This window comes from Miniopterus natalensis, chromosome 5 (genome assembly GCF_054644295.1).
Source record: "Miniopterus natalensis isolate mMinNat1 chromosome 5, mMinNat1.hap1, whole genome shotgun sequence".
Taxonomy (NCBI): domain Eukaryota; kingdom Metazoa; phylum Chordata; class Mammalia; order Chiroptera; family Miniopteridae; genus Miniopterus; species Miniopterus natalensis.
The window spans coordinates 28705537-28722150 of record NC_142085.1 but is presented as its reverse complement, the minus strand read 5'-3'; the positions used below and the strand labels follow the sequence as shown (position 1 = coordinate 28722150).

The 16614-nt window shown below is 34.2% G+C and overlaps 1 protein-coding gene across 1 annotated transcript in view; it reads left to right on the top strand.

The window, feature by feature from the left end:
* Nucleotides 1-16614, top strand: part of EYS (EGF-like photoreceptor maintenance factor) — a 1117601-nt gene that overhangs the window by 699167 nt on the left and 401820 nt on the right. Inside the window, 1 exon segment of the mRNA XM_087817245.1 lies at nucleotides 5724-5874. Coding sequence (XP_087673371.1) covers nucleotides 5724-5874 — 151 coding nt within the window.

Genomic DNA, 16614 nt, shown 5'->3' with positions numbered 1-16614 from the left:
TGCAGAGGTAGATGTTAGCCATGTCTACAGAATGCCTTCGTGGAAACAGCTAGATCAGTGTTTGAATAATGGGGGACTAGAGTTTAGGCAAATTTTCACATAAAACTAACAGAAAATTTTCTTTTTTAAAAAAATAACACTTTATTAAATTTATTGTGGTGACAGTGATTAATATCAGCATATAGGTTTCAGGTGTGGGGGTATCTTTTTCCCTAGTTTTTTCACTATTTTCTATAAAACTATAATATATGCCTGTTTCATATGTACTATACATATACAATGTAAGTATAGGGAAAGCTTATGTACTGCAAATCAACTTCTAGAAATTCTCCTAAGAAAATAAATTGATTTGTGTATTAGGATGTATGAAATAGGCATACATTATAGTTTTATAAAAAATAGTGAAAAAACTGTGGAAAAAGATTAGACATTTTAGGAAAAAAGTCAAAGTGCAAGACATATGAACTATTACTAAACATTCATTAAAATGGATAGTTGGCAATAACATTAACATACATAAATGTTTACATTATATTATTAAATTAACAAAGAAGACAAATTGTGAAAAGTTTATGTTACATTCTAAAATTTGGGGAAATTCTGTAATAAAATGAAAATTTTAGATTGTAGTAAAGTAATAATTACGGTTCCTCCTGTGGTCCCTGTTCCTGGTGTGTTGCCAGAGAATCAAACTTCTCTGCTAGTGGGGTGGAGGTTCTTGGGGTATCGCTGAAATAAGAATTCTCCAGAAGCCCCCATGGAGGATGAGATGTGGAAAAGAGCTTTATTGGTGTGAGGTTACATTCCTTGGGTGCCAAAGTCCCCTGCCCCTTAAGCAGTCCTGGAAAAGGTGCAGCCGGGGTTCCAGCAGAGCCAGAAGCAAGGCCAGTGTCCAGAGCTTCCGTTCCGTGTTGTAGCGCAGTGTGGTTCAGCACTCAGGCCAGGCTTAGTCCCTTAGGCCACTGTGGGAGTCCCACGTCGCCCTGAGCCATGCGGCCGCAGGGGATCGCAGCCCCTGCAACAGGAGTCCCAAGGGGTCCCAGCCTCTGTGTGTGTGTGTGTGTGTGTGTGTGTAAGAGAGAGAGAGAGAAAGGGGGAGAGGGAGGGGGCGGGGAAGGGAGCCTGTTCCTTTGTTTAAAGGTTTAAATATTCAGGTTTCACCTGCGTGCAGTAGCCATGCCCATTGTGCCCACTGACTCGCTTCTAGGCGTGACAGGTAAGCATCTTCCCACATCACTCAGACCTTACTGGGCACGCGTCTAATGTGGTCTCTTCCCCCATCAATAAGCGGGGAACAGACTCGGAGAGTGTTAAATGCAGCTTTTTGGCAAAGCTGTGTAAATGGCATGCCTGTATTATTTTGCCTTCCCTTGCCTCCTTTCCTGTGATTACAAAGGCATCATAAAGGTACAGTAGTAACTTAGCAAAGGGCTCTCCTCATGCTGTTGACACATGTACAGAATGTAACATGTCCCACATGCTCAGAGAAGAGAACCTGAAAGATCTGGTACTGAACTGAACTCTTGTTATCAACTATAGGCTGAAAAAGCCTTTAAAACTCCACTTCATTCATTTCCCTTTCAGTTTTCACCCTCACTCAAAATCTCACATCTACACTATCTATTAGTCTTCCCTCTTTCATCATAATCATCTTTATCATTAAAGGATTAATTGTGGACTATGTCTAACTTTAAGTTATTTATATTGTATAGTAGTCCCTGCTACACTCATACAATTGTGTATTAAATTAATAAATACTGTATTTTGCATCACTCCTTAGTATTCTCTAAATAAGTAATTCCACAAGATAGAGGCCACAATTGAATATGAACTAAGTGCAGATGGTTAAATGAAGAAAAAAGGTAGAAAGTGTTCTTCTCATTGGAATAAAATATTCTAATATGTAATATTAATATGATAGACATATGTATGTCTATGTTAGACATGTATGCAGTGTGTGTGCATATGTGTATGTGTATATGTACATATATGTATAGCCCTTTAAGCTTTAGAATATGAATAACTTTTATTCTTGACAAAAACACCACCAACAATTTTGGAATAAAAAATAGATTTTAAGTGATAAACATGTCAAAATATTTGAAGAAGAATTGTAAGAGAGTATACTTGACATACCAAATATCAAATAAATTATGCCACTTCAATAATTAAAGCAATATAATTGATTTCAAATATTACAGTGAAAGTGTATAACAATCTGTTATATACATAGTCTTATTGTGAGGTATGGATGACCTTCAAATCTGTCTATAAACATAAATATTAGTAAATATTTTTGGATGGGAAGAATTTTTATGCAGAGAATATATTGAAAATAGATCTTAAATGAACATAGATGTAAAACTGAACAAAATCTTAGGGACTCTGGCAATGCTTATTGGGACCGAATTTCTAGAGTGTAACTCAGCAATTTGATGATAATCTTTAAAATTGCCTTTAATTTGATTTAATAATTTACTTCTTGGAATACTTCCTAAGGACGTAAGTAAGGGTGAGATGGCTTTTCAAGAATTAATTATCACATAATTATCTATTATTTCAAAATCTTATAAACTAAATATCCAACAATAGGTTTGCTTAAATTATTATATAATCATATAAGAAAATTATGCAGAGCAAAAAATTTTAATACAGATGTATAGTTATTGACCTATATTTTATTGGCATTTTATTGTAAAAACCAATTGACAAAGATTCAAGGTATATATGGATAAATAGATAGATGATAGATAGAGAGAGACCACATCTTCTTTAGCCATTCATCTATTATGAACACTTTGGTTATTTCTATATCTTAGCTATAGTAAATAATGATGAAATGAAATGAATAGGGGCACATATATCTTTTCAAAGGGTTTTCATATTCTTTGAAAAAATACCCAGAAGCAGAATTGCTGGAACATAAGATAGATCTAGTCTTAATTATTTTTTACATCATCATTTATTCGCTCTATACCCTCTTCCACCACCACCACCACCCTGCAATCATCACACTGTTATCCATGTCCGTGAGATCTATTCTTAAATTTTTAAGGAATTTCCATGCTGTTTTTCGTAGTGGCTGTACCAATTTACAATCTCACTGACAATATGAAAGGGTTCCCTTTTCTCTGTGTTCTCTCCAGCACTTGTTATTTCTTGTCTTTTGGATAATAAACATTCTAATAGGTGTGAGGTTATATCTCATTATTGTTTTAATTCACATTTTTCTAATAATTAGAAAAATTTTGGCCATCAATATGTCTTCCTTGGAAAAATGTCTATTCAGATCCTATGTCCATTTTTTAATCAGATTTTTTGTTGTTGAGTTGTATGAGTTTTTTATATATTTTAGATATTAACCCCTTAGCAGAAGTTCATTTGCAAATGTCTTCTCCCATTCAGTTGGTTGCCTTTTTGTTTTTTTGATGGTTTCCTTTGCTGTGCAGAAGCTTTTTGTTTTGGTGTAGTCCCATTTTATTTCGGCTTTTGTTTCCCTTACATTTGGACTCAAATTAACAAGATACCACTAAGACTGATGTCCAGAAATTTTTTGCTTATGTTTTCTTCTGTGTGTTTTATTGTTGCAGGTCTTACATTCAAGTCTAATTCATTTTGAGTTAATTTGGGTGTATGGTATGAGACAGTGGTTTAGTTTCTTCATTGACCCAATAGCTGTTCAGTAGCATGTTGTTTAATCCCAACGTATTTGTGATTTTTCCAGCTTTCTTCTTGTTGATTCTAGTTTCATGCCATTGTGGTCAGAAATGATAAACAAAGTAAGAGGATTAATTCTACATATACAATCATGTTTTTAATAGCAATATTTATAATAGCACCAAAATGTACACCAAATCTAGAATAAATAATTTATGAAATATCAATATAATGATGTACCATGAAAATGAACAAACTACTCTTAAATTCAATAACAAAGATAAATACTGAAAACATAATGTTGAATTAAGATGGAGGGGGTATAAAAATGTATTTGTTTTGCCAATATTTCTAAGGATTCTTGAGAGTAATATTCTGCCATTTGACCTAGGTAGTGGTTGAGTTCACAGTATGGTATTTCATAGAGCTTTTTTCTTTACCTTCTTCAGCATGCATGTTATAATTAAATTAAAGGTTTATATGAATATTGGGAAGACAGAATATCACATGTCCATGATATAGAATGCCATTGATAGGTGAAGGTTATAGTACGTGTACTATCATCTCTGAAAGGATTATAATAAAATTATTTGCTTGGTAGTGAAATAGATACATTGATTAGGTAAGAATCTATCAACTTTTTTCTGTAAAGAGTTAGTAAATATTTGGGGCTCCTTGGGCCTTAGAGTTTTTGTTGCAGCTATTGAACTGTGCTATGAAAGCCACAGACTATGTATAAAGAAATGTGTGGCTCCGTTCCTGTTAAACTTTACTTACAACATGGGGGAAGGCAACATTTGGCCTTTATGCCAAAGTTTTCAGTCTCTGGATTGGATGATTAAACATGGCTAGAGTAAGTGAGACATGCATAGCTACATGTTAAAGTATTGTCGAAGTATTTTTTATCTCATCTTTCTGAAATATGGGCACATGAAAATTATTACTGGGAGTTGCCTAATTAAGTTATATTTGCTTTATTAATTTTTAAAATTTTACATGCTTTGCATCTTGATATGATTTATATTACTACAACTAATTACTCATTTCAATATTACAGTTTTTCAACACTGAAGTTATATTATACACTAGATTCAGAATTCCTTCCCTTACCCTTGGAAGATATGTTCCAAAATCCCCAGTGGATGCCTGAAACTATAGACTGTACCAAACTATATGTATACTATGTCTTCTCTTATACATACATACATACCAATGATAAGTCTTAGTTTATAAATTAGGCATAGTAAGAGATGAACAATAACGAATAATAAAAATAAAACAAATATAACAATATACTATAATAAAAGTTATGTGAGTATGGCCTCTCTCTCAAAATATCTTGTATTCTATTCATCCTGCTTGTAATGATGTGAGATAATGCAATGCCTATGTAATGAAATAAAGTGAAGTGCGTGGCGTAGTCATTATGGCTTAGCCTTAGGCTACTATATGGGCTCCTTGAACACAAGTACGGCTGTACCGGGACATTAGGCCTGATAAGCAAGATTGCTACTCACTAATGGGCAAATAGCAGATGTAGCTTGAATATACTGGACAAAGGGATGACTCATGGCCCATGTTTATTTCTGGTACTCTCCGTTTAATACTTCTGGACTGAGGTCGACGATGTGACTAACTGAAACCATGGAAAGTGAAACTGCAGATAAGGGACAGTACTGTAACCATATATGAAACCAATACTTTTCAATATTTTTAACTCACAGAAAATTTAACAATATAAAAACTAAAGTAGAATATTATACTCTCATGTCATTTTAATCACTGTTGAAAGAGATCTGTTTATCATCAGGATTTATTTATTTTATTAAGTGATTGCTACAGTTTGTGTGTTTTTTTTGTCAAAATAATTTTGTATCTGTGTACTTAAAGTATTAAGGCTTTCTAATTTAGAACAGATTAATCTATTTCTGGCGTTTTTGGTTTTATGGTGAGATTATCTATTTACTTAAATCTTTCTTCCTTTGTTAATAGCTTAATTAATTGGTCAGACAAATGTTTACACAACACATACTAAAACTATACATTTCTTTCCTAAATGGTTGTAGGCAAGAATTGGACCCATGTAGAGATGAACTGACTATTCTAGGGAGGACTATTAGAGCGAGCGAACCTGTCAATCATGTGTCTGGAAAACCCCTGCCAGAATCAGGATCTGTCTTTATCGGTGGATTTCCAGATCTTCATGGAGCAAACCAGGTATTTCTATTTATGTATTTATTATGTCGTTTTATGAAGAGAGATAGGAAAACTTCAGAAAAGTTTTCTGGTTAATGGGGCCATCTCCATGGTTTCAAAAAAGAAATTATGAGCCATTTAACAAATATTAATTTATCCTACCTAAGTATACTAAAAGTTTACTGTTCTCATTTTATAGAAATGCTCCACTATCTATCTATGGCTATACCACATTTCATGATAATATTAACCATACGGGCTTTTGTTCAGTCCCATGCTAGTGGTCCATGGATATATGAGAGGGTTAGCTTAATAACATAGCAAAAATATGATTTAAGAAATGGAACTGGAAGACCATTCCCAGTCTCTGCTTCATGTAAGGTCACTAAAATATAAGAATGTTCTCTACAGAGTTTTGTTCATATGCCAGCCCACTCTCTAAATTTCCATTTAGATAATTAGTCTATTGTCTTCTTTATCAACCTGTATTTTAAGATAAGAGCATGCATGCTGACTTAAATGTTATTGATTTTTTTGCTTCATTTTATGTTATTACAGAGAACTACTTTAAAAATTTATGTTGCTTAATACATTCATGAATCTTCTCTCTTACTATATTTTCCATTGTGCTTGACATATAACTATATATTTCTCAAATAAAAGGTGGGTTTTTCATATAGAATTTAATTTTTGTGAGCATACATTAATTAAATACAAGTTCTCAAGACTCCAGGAGATAAACAAATATCTCTAATACAGTTAGGTATTTAGTCTAATAGAAATATAAACAATATTGTATTGTTTCTACAATAAACAATGTAGAAAAATAGAAAAGGAAGGCTCTTGGTCTCCCTGGAGCAATAAGGTAGTTTGGAGTTAGAGATCCTAGGGATGATCAAGTGTCTACCAGGTAAATAACATGTAGAATGTCATTACAGGCAGATGAAGCAACATACACACAGAGGTATAGGTAATGGAAAGGCTTAGAAGAGGGGGAGTGGGAATAGAAATAATTTATTATTGCGGAGACATGGAGTTTGATATGAATTGAGCAGGAAGAAGACTTGATGTTGGGAACGTGAGCAAGAGCCTGAGAATAATGGATACTGTATAAAATACAAAATAGTGTTTATATGCTGGTGCCTAGAGGTGCCATTTAAGAAGTTTTAACACAGAGTAATATTATGTAATTTTCACTTTAATAGCAGCTGAGTATAGGATTGGAGGGGTTTAGACTACCTGTCAAGAATTGTTAAAATAGGGTAATAGGAATAAAAAATAATGGGGCAATAAGAGTGAGAAGATGACTACGAAAGCTATTAAACTTGTAAATAATTATAGGTAAAAATAATAGAAAAATTTGGAATTTGAATGACCCGGCTGGCTTATATAAGTAGAAAATTTATATTAATTAAGATGCGGATTATAAGAGTATTTACAGGGAAAGATGGCAGGTTCATTTTTGCATTTGAGTTACTTTTGGACAGGGATCATTTTCAAATATTTAACTGGCTTGCTATTACCACTAACCCATCAGTCCATTTTATCAGTACATTCCTGCTGCATACCATTCCTATCAATAGGACACTGTAATATAAAGTAAGTCATTTGAAATGTGGGCCTTGAGTTCACCAAATCAATTTTTTAAATAGCCCTATTAACATAGGATATTCTTTATTTATTTTTTTAAAATATATATTTATTGATTTCAGAGAGAGGAAGGGAGAAAGAGAGCGAGAGAGAGAGAAACATCAATGATGAGAGTCATTGATCGGCTGCCTCCTGCACGCCCCCAACTGGGGATCGAGCCCGCAACCCGGGCATGTGCCCTGACCGGGAATCAAACCGGGATTTCCTGGATTCTAGGTCGATGCTCAACTGCTGAGCCACGGAGGGCTGGGCAAGGGACATACTTTAAAGACAGAGGGAGAGGGGGAGAGGACGGGGAGAGGAAGAGGGATAGACGTTATCTAGTGGAAGACAGAATCTCAAAACAGAGCTGCATAAATATGTAATTTACTGTATTCTAAACAGTTTTTCTCTCTAAAATTTGTTTGAAAGGACTGGCATTTACTAAGGGATTATCTCACTAAAAACTTGATATTCATCCTGTGATGTGGAGCAACTCAGCATGTAATCAGATTTAGAGTAAATTCAGTGTGGAAGAGTGAAGTTACCTTGAAATTAAAAGGACAACCAATTAAGCAGGTTTCCCCTCCTTGTGAAAAATGCTGTATTTAAAAGATTTTATGTCAGCACCTTATTGATTTTTTTATACTTTCCTTACATTGCTACTGTGTCACAGTAGCTCTAGGTGTGTGTACAAGTGTGCATGTATGTGACATATACTTACATTGCTATGCACTAAATGATTGATAAAAGTTAATTATAACATATAGTCGTATGATAATACTTAAGGAGAAATCATCTGATAAAACAGAGGGAAAAACAACAACTTTGTGAGCATGTTTCTGTACAGTGCAGCCCCTTGAACATCTAAATATCAGGCAGGCTCTGACTACCTAATTATTGTGTTCTGATTAAGAGCTGCTGTTTAAGCACAGTGGGTTGTCAGTGCTCAGAAAATTAAAAACAACAGGTTTGCAGTATAAAACACTAAGGAAGAGAGCTATAGTTGATTTCTTGAGCCAATGAATGTTAAAATATAACTATTCTCTTGACTCTAAGTTTCCAATAATGTCTGTCTGTACTGGCCAGAGCCCCTCCACATAATGAGTCTCTAGTCCAATGTGTACATGCTGACAGGTTGTTTAATGTTTCCTTTAACAGAACCACACAGAGCTCAGTATGTGAGGAGAGAAGGAAACAGTTAGACACTTTCAATTTTGTGCCTGAAGTGTGAAAAACTCTAGGTCCCCTGATGACCACATGATAACTTCCAAATTCCGAGAGTAAATGCCCTCTCTCTGATGGTGGGAAAACACTTTCCTCCATAGTATCTTCTTTAATTGCTTACACTTTAAAGTGCATGGGCTCCTGCTTTTGGGTCCAAGTTGCTAAATGACGCCAAACCTTAATCCCTTTTTGTTTTTTGTCTTATCTAGTTTCTTTCATCAATGTTTATAGTTTTCTAATTTTCTTGTTTATGTAGTCTGTGGTTCGTGTATAGAAAAACAACTGTTTTTTTAATGTTGATTTTGTATCCTGCAACTTTATTGAATTGGGGTTTTTTAATCTTTAGAGTTTTTTAAATATGTATAATTTATATATAAGATTATATTGTCTGGAAATGTGGAGAGTTTTACTTCTTCCTTTCTTATTTGGATGCTTTTTATTTCTTTTTCTTGTTAAAACTAGAAAACTTCTAGTAGTATGGTAAATGGATATAGCAAGAGTGGGCATCCTTGCTTTATTTTTTATCTTAAAGAAAAAGTTTTAAGTTTTTCATTGTAGGGTTTGGTGTTAGCTGGGAAATTGTCAAATATGGCCTTTTTTGTGTTGAAAAATTTCCTTCTATTCTTAATTCATTGAGTGTTTTTATCATTAAAAAGCGTTGAATTTTGACTAATGTTTTTTTTTGCATTTATTGAGATGATACGATTTTTATCCTTTATTCTGTTAATGTGGTGTCACAATTGCTTTTTATATGTTGAACCATTCTTGCAGCTTAGGGATGAATCCCACTTGTTCACAGTATATGAGCCTTTTAATGTGCTGTTGATTTTGGTTTGCTAGTATTTTGTTGAGGACCTTTACATGCTTGTTCATCAGGAATATTATCCTGTAGTTTCTTTCTTGAGGCGGCTGTGTCTGGCTTTCACGTCAGGGTAATGCTGTCTCCCTGAAATATGTTTAAAAATGTTTCCTCTGCTTCAGTTTTTTGGAAGAGTTTAAAAAGAATTGATGTTAATTGCTCTTTGAATGTTTGATGCAATTTACCAATGAAGACATGGGGTCCTGGGCTTTTCTTTTTGGGGGAGGTTTTTGATTGCTAATTCAGTCTTCTTACCAGTTATAGGCCTGTTTAGACTTTTTATTTCTTTATGATAGATTGTGTGTTTTTGGGAACTTACCCATTTATTCTAGGTTATTCATTTTGTTAGCATGTAATTGTTAACAGTGTTCTCTTATGATACATTTTATTTCTATAACATTTGTAATATTTATTTCATTTCTGACTCTATGTGAGTCTTCTTTTTTTTTCTATAGTCTGTCTAAGGTTTTGTCAATTATTTTTTAAAAACCAACTATTAATTTTACTGATTTTATTTCCCTATTGTTTTACAATTTCCTCTTTGGCCTATTTCTCCTCTAATATTTGTCATTTTCTTTCTTCTGCTACCTTTGCTCTTAGCTTATTTTATATTTTTCTAGTTCTTTCAAATATAGCATTAGGTTGTTTATTTGAGATCTTTCTTCTTTTTTAAAGTAGATGTTTCTCTCTGTTAGTCCTGCTTTTGCTGCACCTCATATGAACAGGATAACTACAATGTAATGCTCTATGACCAAATCCTGTTCTTTAAAAAGTTACAGTTAGGTAAATATTTCTACATGAATAAAAATATTTTATATGCATATATATGCCCTTTCAAGAAACAACTTGGATTGGTGGGAAAATTACCAGACTTGAAATGAGGGCACTTGATTTTTAATCATATCCCTACCAAAAATAATGTTTTATATACCAAAAATAATGTTTTATATTGTTGACCATTATTTGAGATCTCTATGCCTCAAACTTCTCTTCTATAACTGATGATGTTAGACTACATTATCTTTTAAAGTCTAGTCCAGTTCAAAATTCTGTGGTTCTATGCTGATTCTATTAGTGTAGATAAGTAGACAGACAGAAAGAGGGAGAGATAAAACATTTAGTATAATATATAATACTAAATAGTATATATAATATACTATTTATTCAGTATGAATTACACAGATTTTTTTTAATGTTAAGATGCTATCCCAGTCATAAATTCTATTATATTCTGTTTACCTGGATCACCTGACTTTTCTATAATATTCCTGAGGACACTTTCTTGATAGACTCCCATCTGGTGTTCCTTATGTTCCTGCCTAACTTTCCATTTATTTGTAAAAGGTTTCAAAGAGTTTTTATTTTAAAATGAACAAACTAATCAACAAACACCCACAATAACACATCTCATGTCCATAGCTTAAACTGTGAAAAAAATTCAGGTGAAAATTGAGACAAATGAATATATTCAATTTGTTGTGTTAACAGGTTTATTAAAATCAAAGTGCTTCAGTATTTTTTTGTAGGGGTTGGGGACAATAGATAAACTAAAGCAAGAAGTAATGTGGTTTTATATTAGTTAGGGAATTCTAGTAATACATATCATAATTTTAAACCCTATTTAATTTTGCAGCATAATCTATTTAACTTAACACTAAGTAGAATAAAATCAATTTTTGGCTTAAATGCTTTGGGAATATTAATTTGGGAGATAGTTTTCTAGTAAAATTTAAGGATTTAAGGCTAATTTAGTCAAAACCTAGAGAGCAGAGCCCTCAGGTGAATGATCTCGCACATGAAACCAATGTAAAATTTAAGGATGCTGAGACTTGGGAAAATAAATGAAGCATGAATTCCGAGAATTTGCAACATAATCTGTAAAGATGAAAATAATGTACTTTGTAATGTCAATTGTAAAATATTACATAATCTAAAGTTATTAAAACTTCCTTTATCAGTAACTATACTGGCTCCTTCAAAGACAAAATGTGAGCAGTGTCTATTTACATGACATGGTAAGACAAAACCAGCTTTCTGGTCATTGAGAACCAACCCACTTAGGGCTAAGACTTTATCAACTCACTGTCTTTGACACATGCATCATTTTCTCCATGACACAAGATAATTATATCTTAAGGACTCAGTGACATCACTATGAACATTAATTCAGAAGAGGCAGTACAGTTCCAGGATTAAAAATTGGAGCTCTGGAGTTGGAATGAATCCTAGCTCCCTTAATTCATAGCTGTGGGCCTTAGGCAAGCCACTTACCCTTTCCTGTCCTCTTTTCCTTCATCTGCAACATTTTGGGCTGCTACCATTTCTTGGCTTGTAATAAATAAGATCAAGATTTTGTAGTGTGTGCATTTAGTAATTATTATTCTTTATCATTATTTTATTTTGAGTTTCTTTCCTACATTAAAATTTAATTCTAATTTAATTCTACCTTGTGCTAAATAAACATAATTTTTAAAGCTATGCCTAGTTCAATATATTCCACTTGAAATAAACGTGTTGAAATTGATTATGATATACAAATGAATGCTCATGCTATGAAAAATATGATCCCAGTTCATATGCTAAATAATTTCTTAAATACTCAGTATAAATATAATTACAATTTTGTTTTCCTAAAATGTTCACTATATGTTTTATTTTTGCATCACTTACTGTAAGTGGATTAATGAATATGCAGTTTCCTGGCATTCAAAGCAATGTAACTTGTCTACCTTTCTAGAACAAGAAAGCAGAAATTCTTTTCTGCACTTCCATCAGATCTTGTTCTTTGCTGCCACTCTTATCTGCTGACTGTCCCTCAGGCTTAGACACCTTATCCATTAGTCTTCATCACTAATGTGAGGAACCTCAACATCCACACAGGTGAAAGGAGCTTTCATCTCTTCATTTATTCAGCAAGTAAGCAAGCATTCTGGAGCATGAATTGGTTTTTTTGTTAGGAACTGCTCTAAGTTCATTACAAATATTAGCTCCTTTAATCATTATAACATTTAATCCTATGGATAGTCACTGATCCATGTTTTACAGCTAAGGACATTGAAGCAGGGTGAGATTAAGTAACTTGCTCAAGGTCACACAACTAGTAAGTGATAGAATCAATATTTGAACCCAACCAGCACCTCTCCAGGATCAGCTATATTGTATGTGGTTTAGGGGTTACAAAGGAGAAACCTGGTCTGATATTTCAAGGATATGTGGAAGATCATTTAGGATAACTTTTTTCCACAAAAATAAAAAAAGCTATATGAAATGTTCTTCTTTATTAAAACATTGTACTTGTAACAGTAGTTAATAGTTACTGAGCACTTTCTCTTTGGACACTACTTTTGTGAGTACTTTATACTTGCTCTCTCATTCCATACTTTTAGCAGTTCTTTGAAGTAGGTAATATTACCATCTCCGTTTCATAGATGAAGGAATTGAGGTACACAGAGGCCAAGTGGCCTGATGTTGTTCACACAGCTGTTGAGTAGTAAGAGCAAAATTTAAATGCCATGCTTTCATAACATGTTATGCTAATTTACCACAAATAACAATGTCAGACACCTTTTACCAGTCCACATTGTTCTTGGTTTATTTTAATGGCTAACTTTTAATACAGTGTTTGTTTTAAGCAATATTTAAAGCACTGCATAAAACAATATTTAATATTATTAATAAATAAAAACTCCTGAAATAAAGCATTTTTTTAGATGCAATCATCTTATGGAAGTTACTTTATATTTTGAAATCTTAATTCATCAGTATATTTTTAAATGAGATAATAAAGAGCAAACAAATATAAAGAAAAATTTTGTTCATTTATTTATTTAAAAATATGTTTATCTACCTACCTATCTATGCATCTAGTCACCCATCCATCTGGATAGTACCTGCTGTGTGCCCAGCATTGCTCTGCTATGGATGTTCACTATTGAGTAATCAGATAAAACTCCATCTTGATGGATCTTGTATACTAATGAAAATATTCACAAAACCTGTCTCTACCTTTCTGAGGTCAATGTTTTCTTTACTTGGCAGCAAAAGTGAATCACTGTTTTGGGGTAGGGCTATGTGGTTTATTACTAAATAAATATAGGAAGGGACCATTCAGGAAAAATTAAGTGATTACATGCCTACTAATTAGATGTTCCTCTCTAAGAGGAGATAAAACTGTTTTTGAATGTGTTTAAAAAAAACACTTGAGAATATAGAAAGAAGGGAACCCTCATGCACTGTTAGTGGGAATGCAGATTGGTGCAGCCACTAAGGAAAACAGTATGGAAGGTCCTCAGAAATTAAAAATGGAACTGCCTTATGACCCAGCAATTCCACTTTTAGATATATATCCAAAGAAATCCAAAACACTAATTGGAAAGAATATATGCACCCCTATGCTCATTGCAGTGCTATTTACAGTAGCCAAGGTTTGGAAGCAACCCAGATGCCCATCAGATAAAAAAAAAGTTGTAGGGCATACATACAATGTAATATTACTTGGCCATAAAAAATGAATGAAATCTTACTATTTGTGACAGCATGAATGGACCTAGAGGGTGTTATGCTCAGTGAAATAAGTGTCAGAAAAAGACAAATACCATATGATTTCATTTCTATGTGGAATCTTAAGAACAATATAAACAAATAAAACAGAAACAGACGGGTTAGGGCACGGGCACTAGGTGGAAAAAGTGAAGGGATTAAGAATTGCAAATTGGCCTGGCTGGCATAGCTCAGCGGCTGAGCATTGACCTATGACCCAGGAGATCTTGGTTCGATTCCCGGTCGGGGCACATGCCCGGGTTGTGGGCTCGATCCCCAGTGGGAGTGTGCAGGAGGCAGCCGATCAATGACTCTCTCATCATTGATGTTTCTCTCTGTCCCTCTCCCTTCTCTCTGAAATTAGTAAAGACATATTAAAAATAAAAAAGTACAAATCGGTAGTTACAAAATAGACACAAGATGTAAAGTACAGCATAGGGAATATAGTCAATAATATTTAATAACTATGTATAGTGTCAGATGGGTACTGGAAATACCACTGGGCTGTACACCTGAAACTAGTACAAAATAATGTTGAATGTAAACTGTAATTGAAAAAAACTTGCTGATCAACTAGTGTGAAAAGTTTGAAACACTGAGTTAAACATATTTACACAGGCTGTTCTGTTTTGTTTTTTCTCTGAAAAACTCCTCAGTCTTTATTATGCTAATGTTCATTTTAATCTCTAAGCAGAAGGGTGCAGCATGTAGCAATTCTGAAAATTGTTTCACCATACCTTTTATTTTTAGTAGTGTCAATAGCATCATCAAGTAACAGTTGTATTCTGGAAATACTAAATTTTAAACTAGAAAACATATTTTTAAATCTTCATTAGCTTATCCCATATGGAACATGCGAAATCCATGTGTATGAGCAGTGAACCTGTTCTTACCATATCTGATAAGAGCATTTATTAAAGGGCATTTACTCACCTACCAACCATTTCTGGAATACGCATTATGAAATGCTAAAACATGGTCTTGCCATGAATAATCACATCAGTCAAAACCATACATAGTTTACAAAAAACAAAACAAACAAAGAACAAACTCTCTCAGTGTGAAGATTCACTGGCACCAGCTAAGAGTCTCTGCGACGGCACTGTCAGAGCACAGCTGTTTGGTCAGGATGAAATCGTCCTATTCAGACTCCACCTAAAAAATCACTGGAGGGATATTTCAAATATCTACACGTAACTCTGTCCAATTTAAAATTTATAATTTTAAAATTTCCACAGCCTCATTAAAGAAGTAAAAAGAAGCAAGCCAAATTAATTCTTAATAATCCATTTTATTTTATCCAGTGTGTCCAAAATATTGTCATTTCAACATGTAATCCTCATGAGAACATTATTGATAGGATACATTACATGCTTTTATTTCCTAAAAGTCGTTGAAATCTAGGGTGTCTTTTACACTTACAGTTCCTCTCCGTTTGAGCCAGCCGTGTTTCAGGTGTTCAGTAGCTTGTGGTGACTGGCCACCTGTTGGATGGAGTGGCTCTACCCAGAGCCACTCAGCATTCTGATAGGCTACTTTCCATCGAATCTATCTGGGCTTTGGATATGGTATCATTTGTTCATTCATTCTTTAGCAAAAGTGTTTTGTGCTTTCACTATTTGTCAAATGACACACAAACATTGAGGATACAAAAGTGAGTACAAGAGGCCCTGCTTTTTTGGGGTTTAGACAACCGAGGGGAGAGAGAGCTCTAATGAACTATTCCGAGAGCAGCGCATCCCGGGGATTTGGTGATACAAAGTGGAGGGAGGGGTATGGATCCCAGCTGGACCATAACAGGTGAGTGGAGTCTGAAGAGGTTGCAGTGATAGCCTGGAAAAGAGAGAACAGATGAGTGCATGCTGAAAGAAAGACCAGTGTGCTTAAAGAAAGACCAGGCTAAAAAAATCAGGGTGTGAGCAAGGAAGCGCTAACAATTCAGGGCTCCCACAGGACACAACGGGATGGGCAGTCGAGGAAAATGATGAGATGGAACAGGAGGCGGTGGCTGGATCCTGGGAGGCCTTGGATGTCGTTTTAGGGAGCTGGAATTTATCCAGTAGATTTCGACTTTGTTTTAAATAAATTACCTTAGCAGCTATATGGGCGTATATTTGGGAGGAGAGCAGAGCCTAGGAGATTAAATGCAAGAGGGCTGAACAGTTTAGGGAAAAGAAAATAAGAGTTTCAGTTTTTCAGAGAAATGAGAGTTAGGGAGGAAGGAACAGATTCTATAAATATTTGGATTAAAATCAATAAGACTTATAACAATTGGATTTAAGCTGAAGTAGTGGGTGGAGTCAAGGACAACAGCCAGATTTCTATCCTGCCTGATAAAGTAGCTCAGAAAACCAATCTGAGGTAGAAAATATTGGAAGGGAAGCAGGTTGATGGTGAAAGATGATAAATTCCTTTTTTTCCCCTTGAGCCTGAAGTGCCTCTGGGAGTATCAGATTGAGATTTTCATGAGACAGTGTGTGAAGCTCAAAGGTGAGATCTGACTAGTT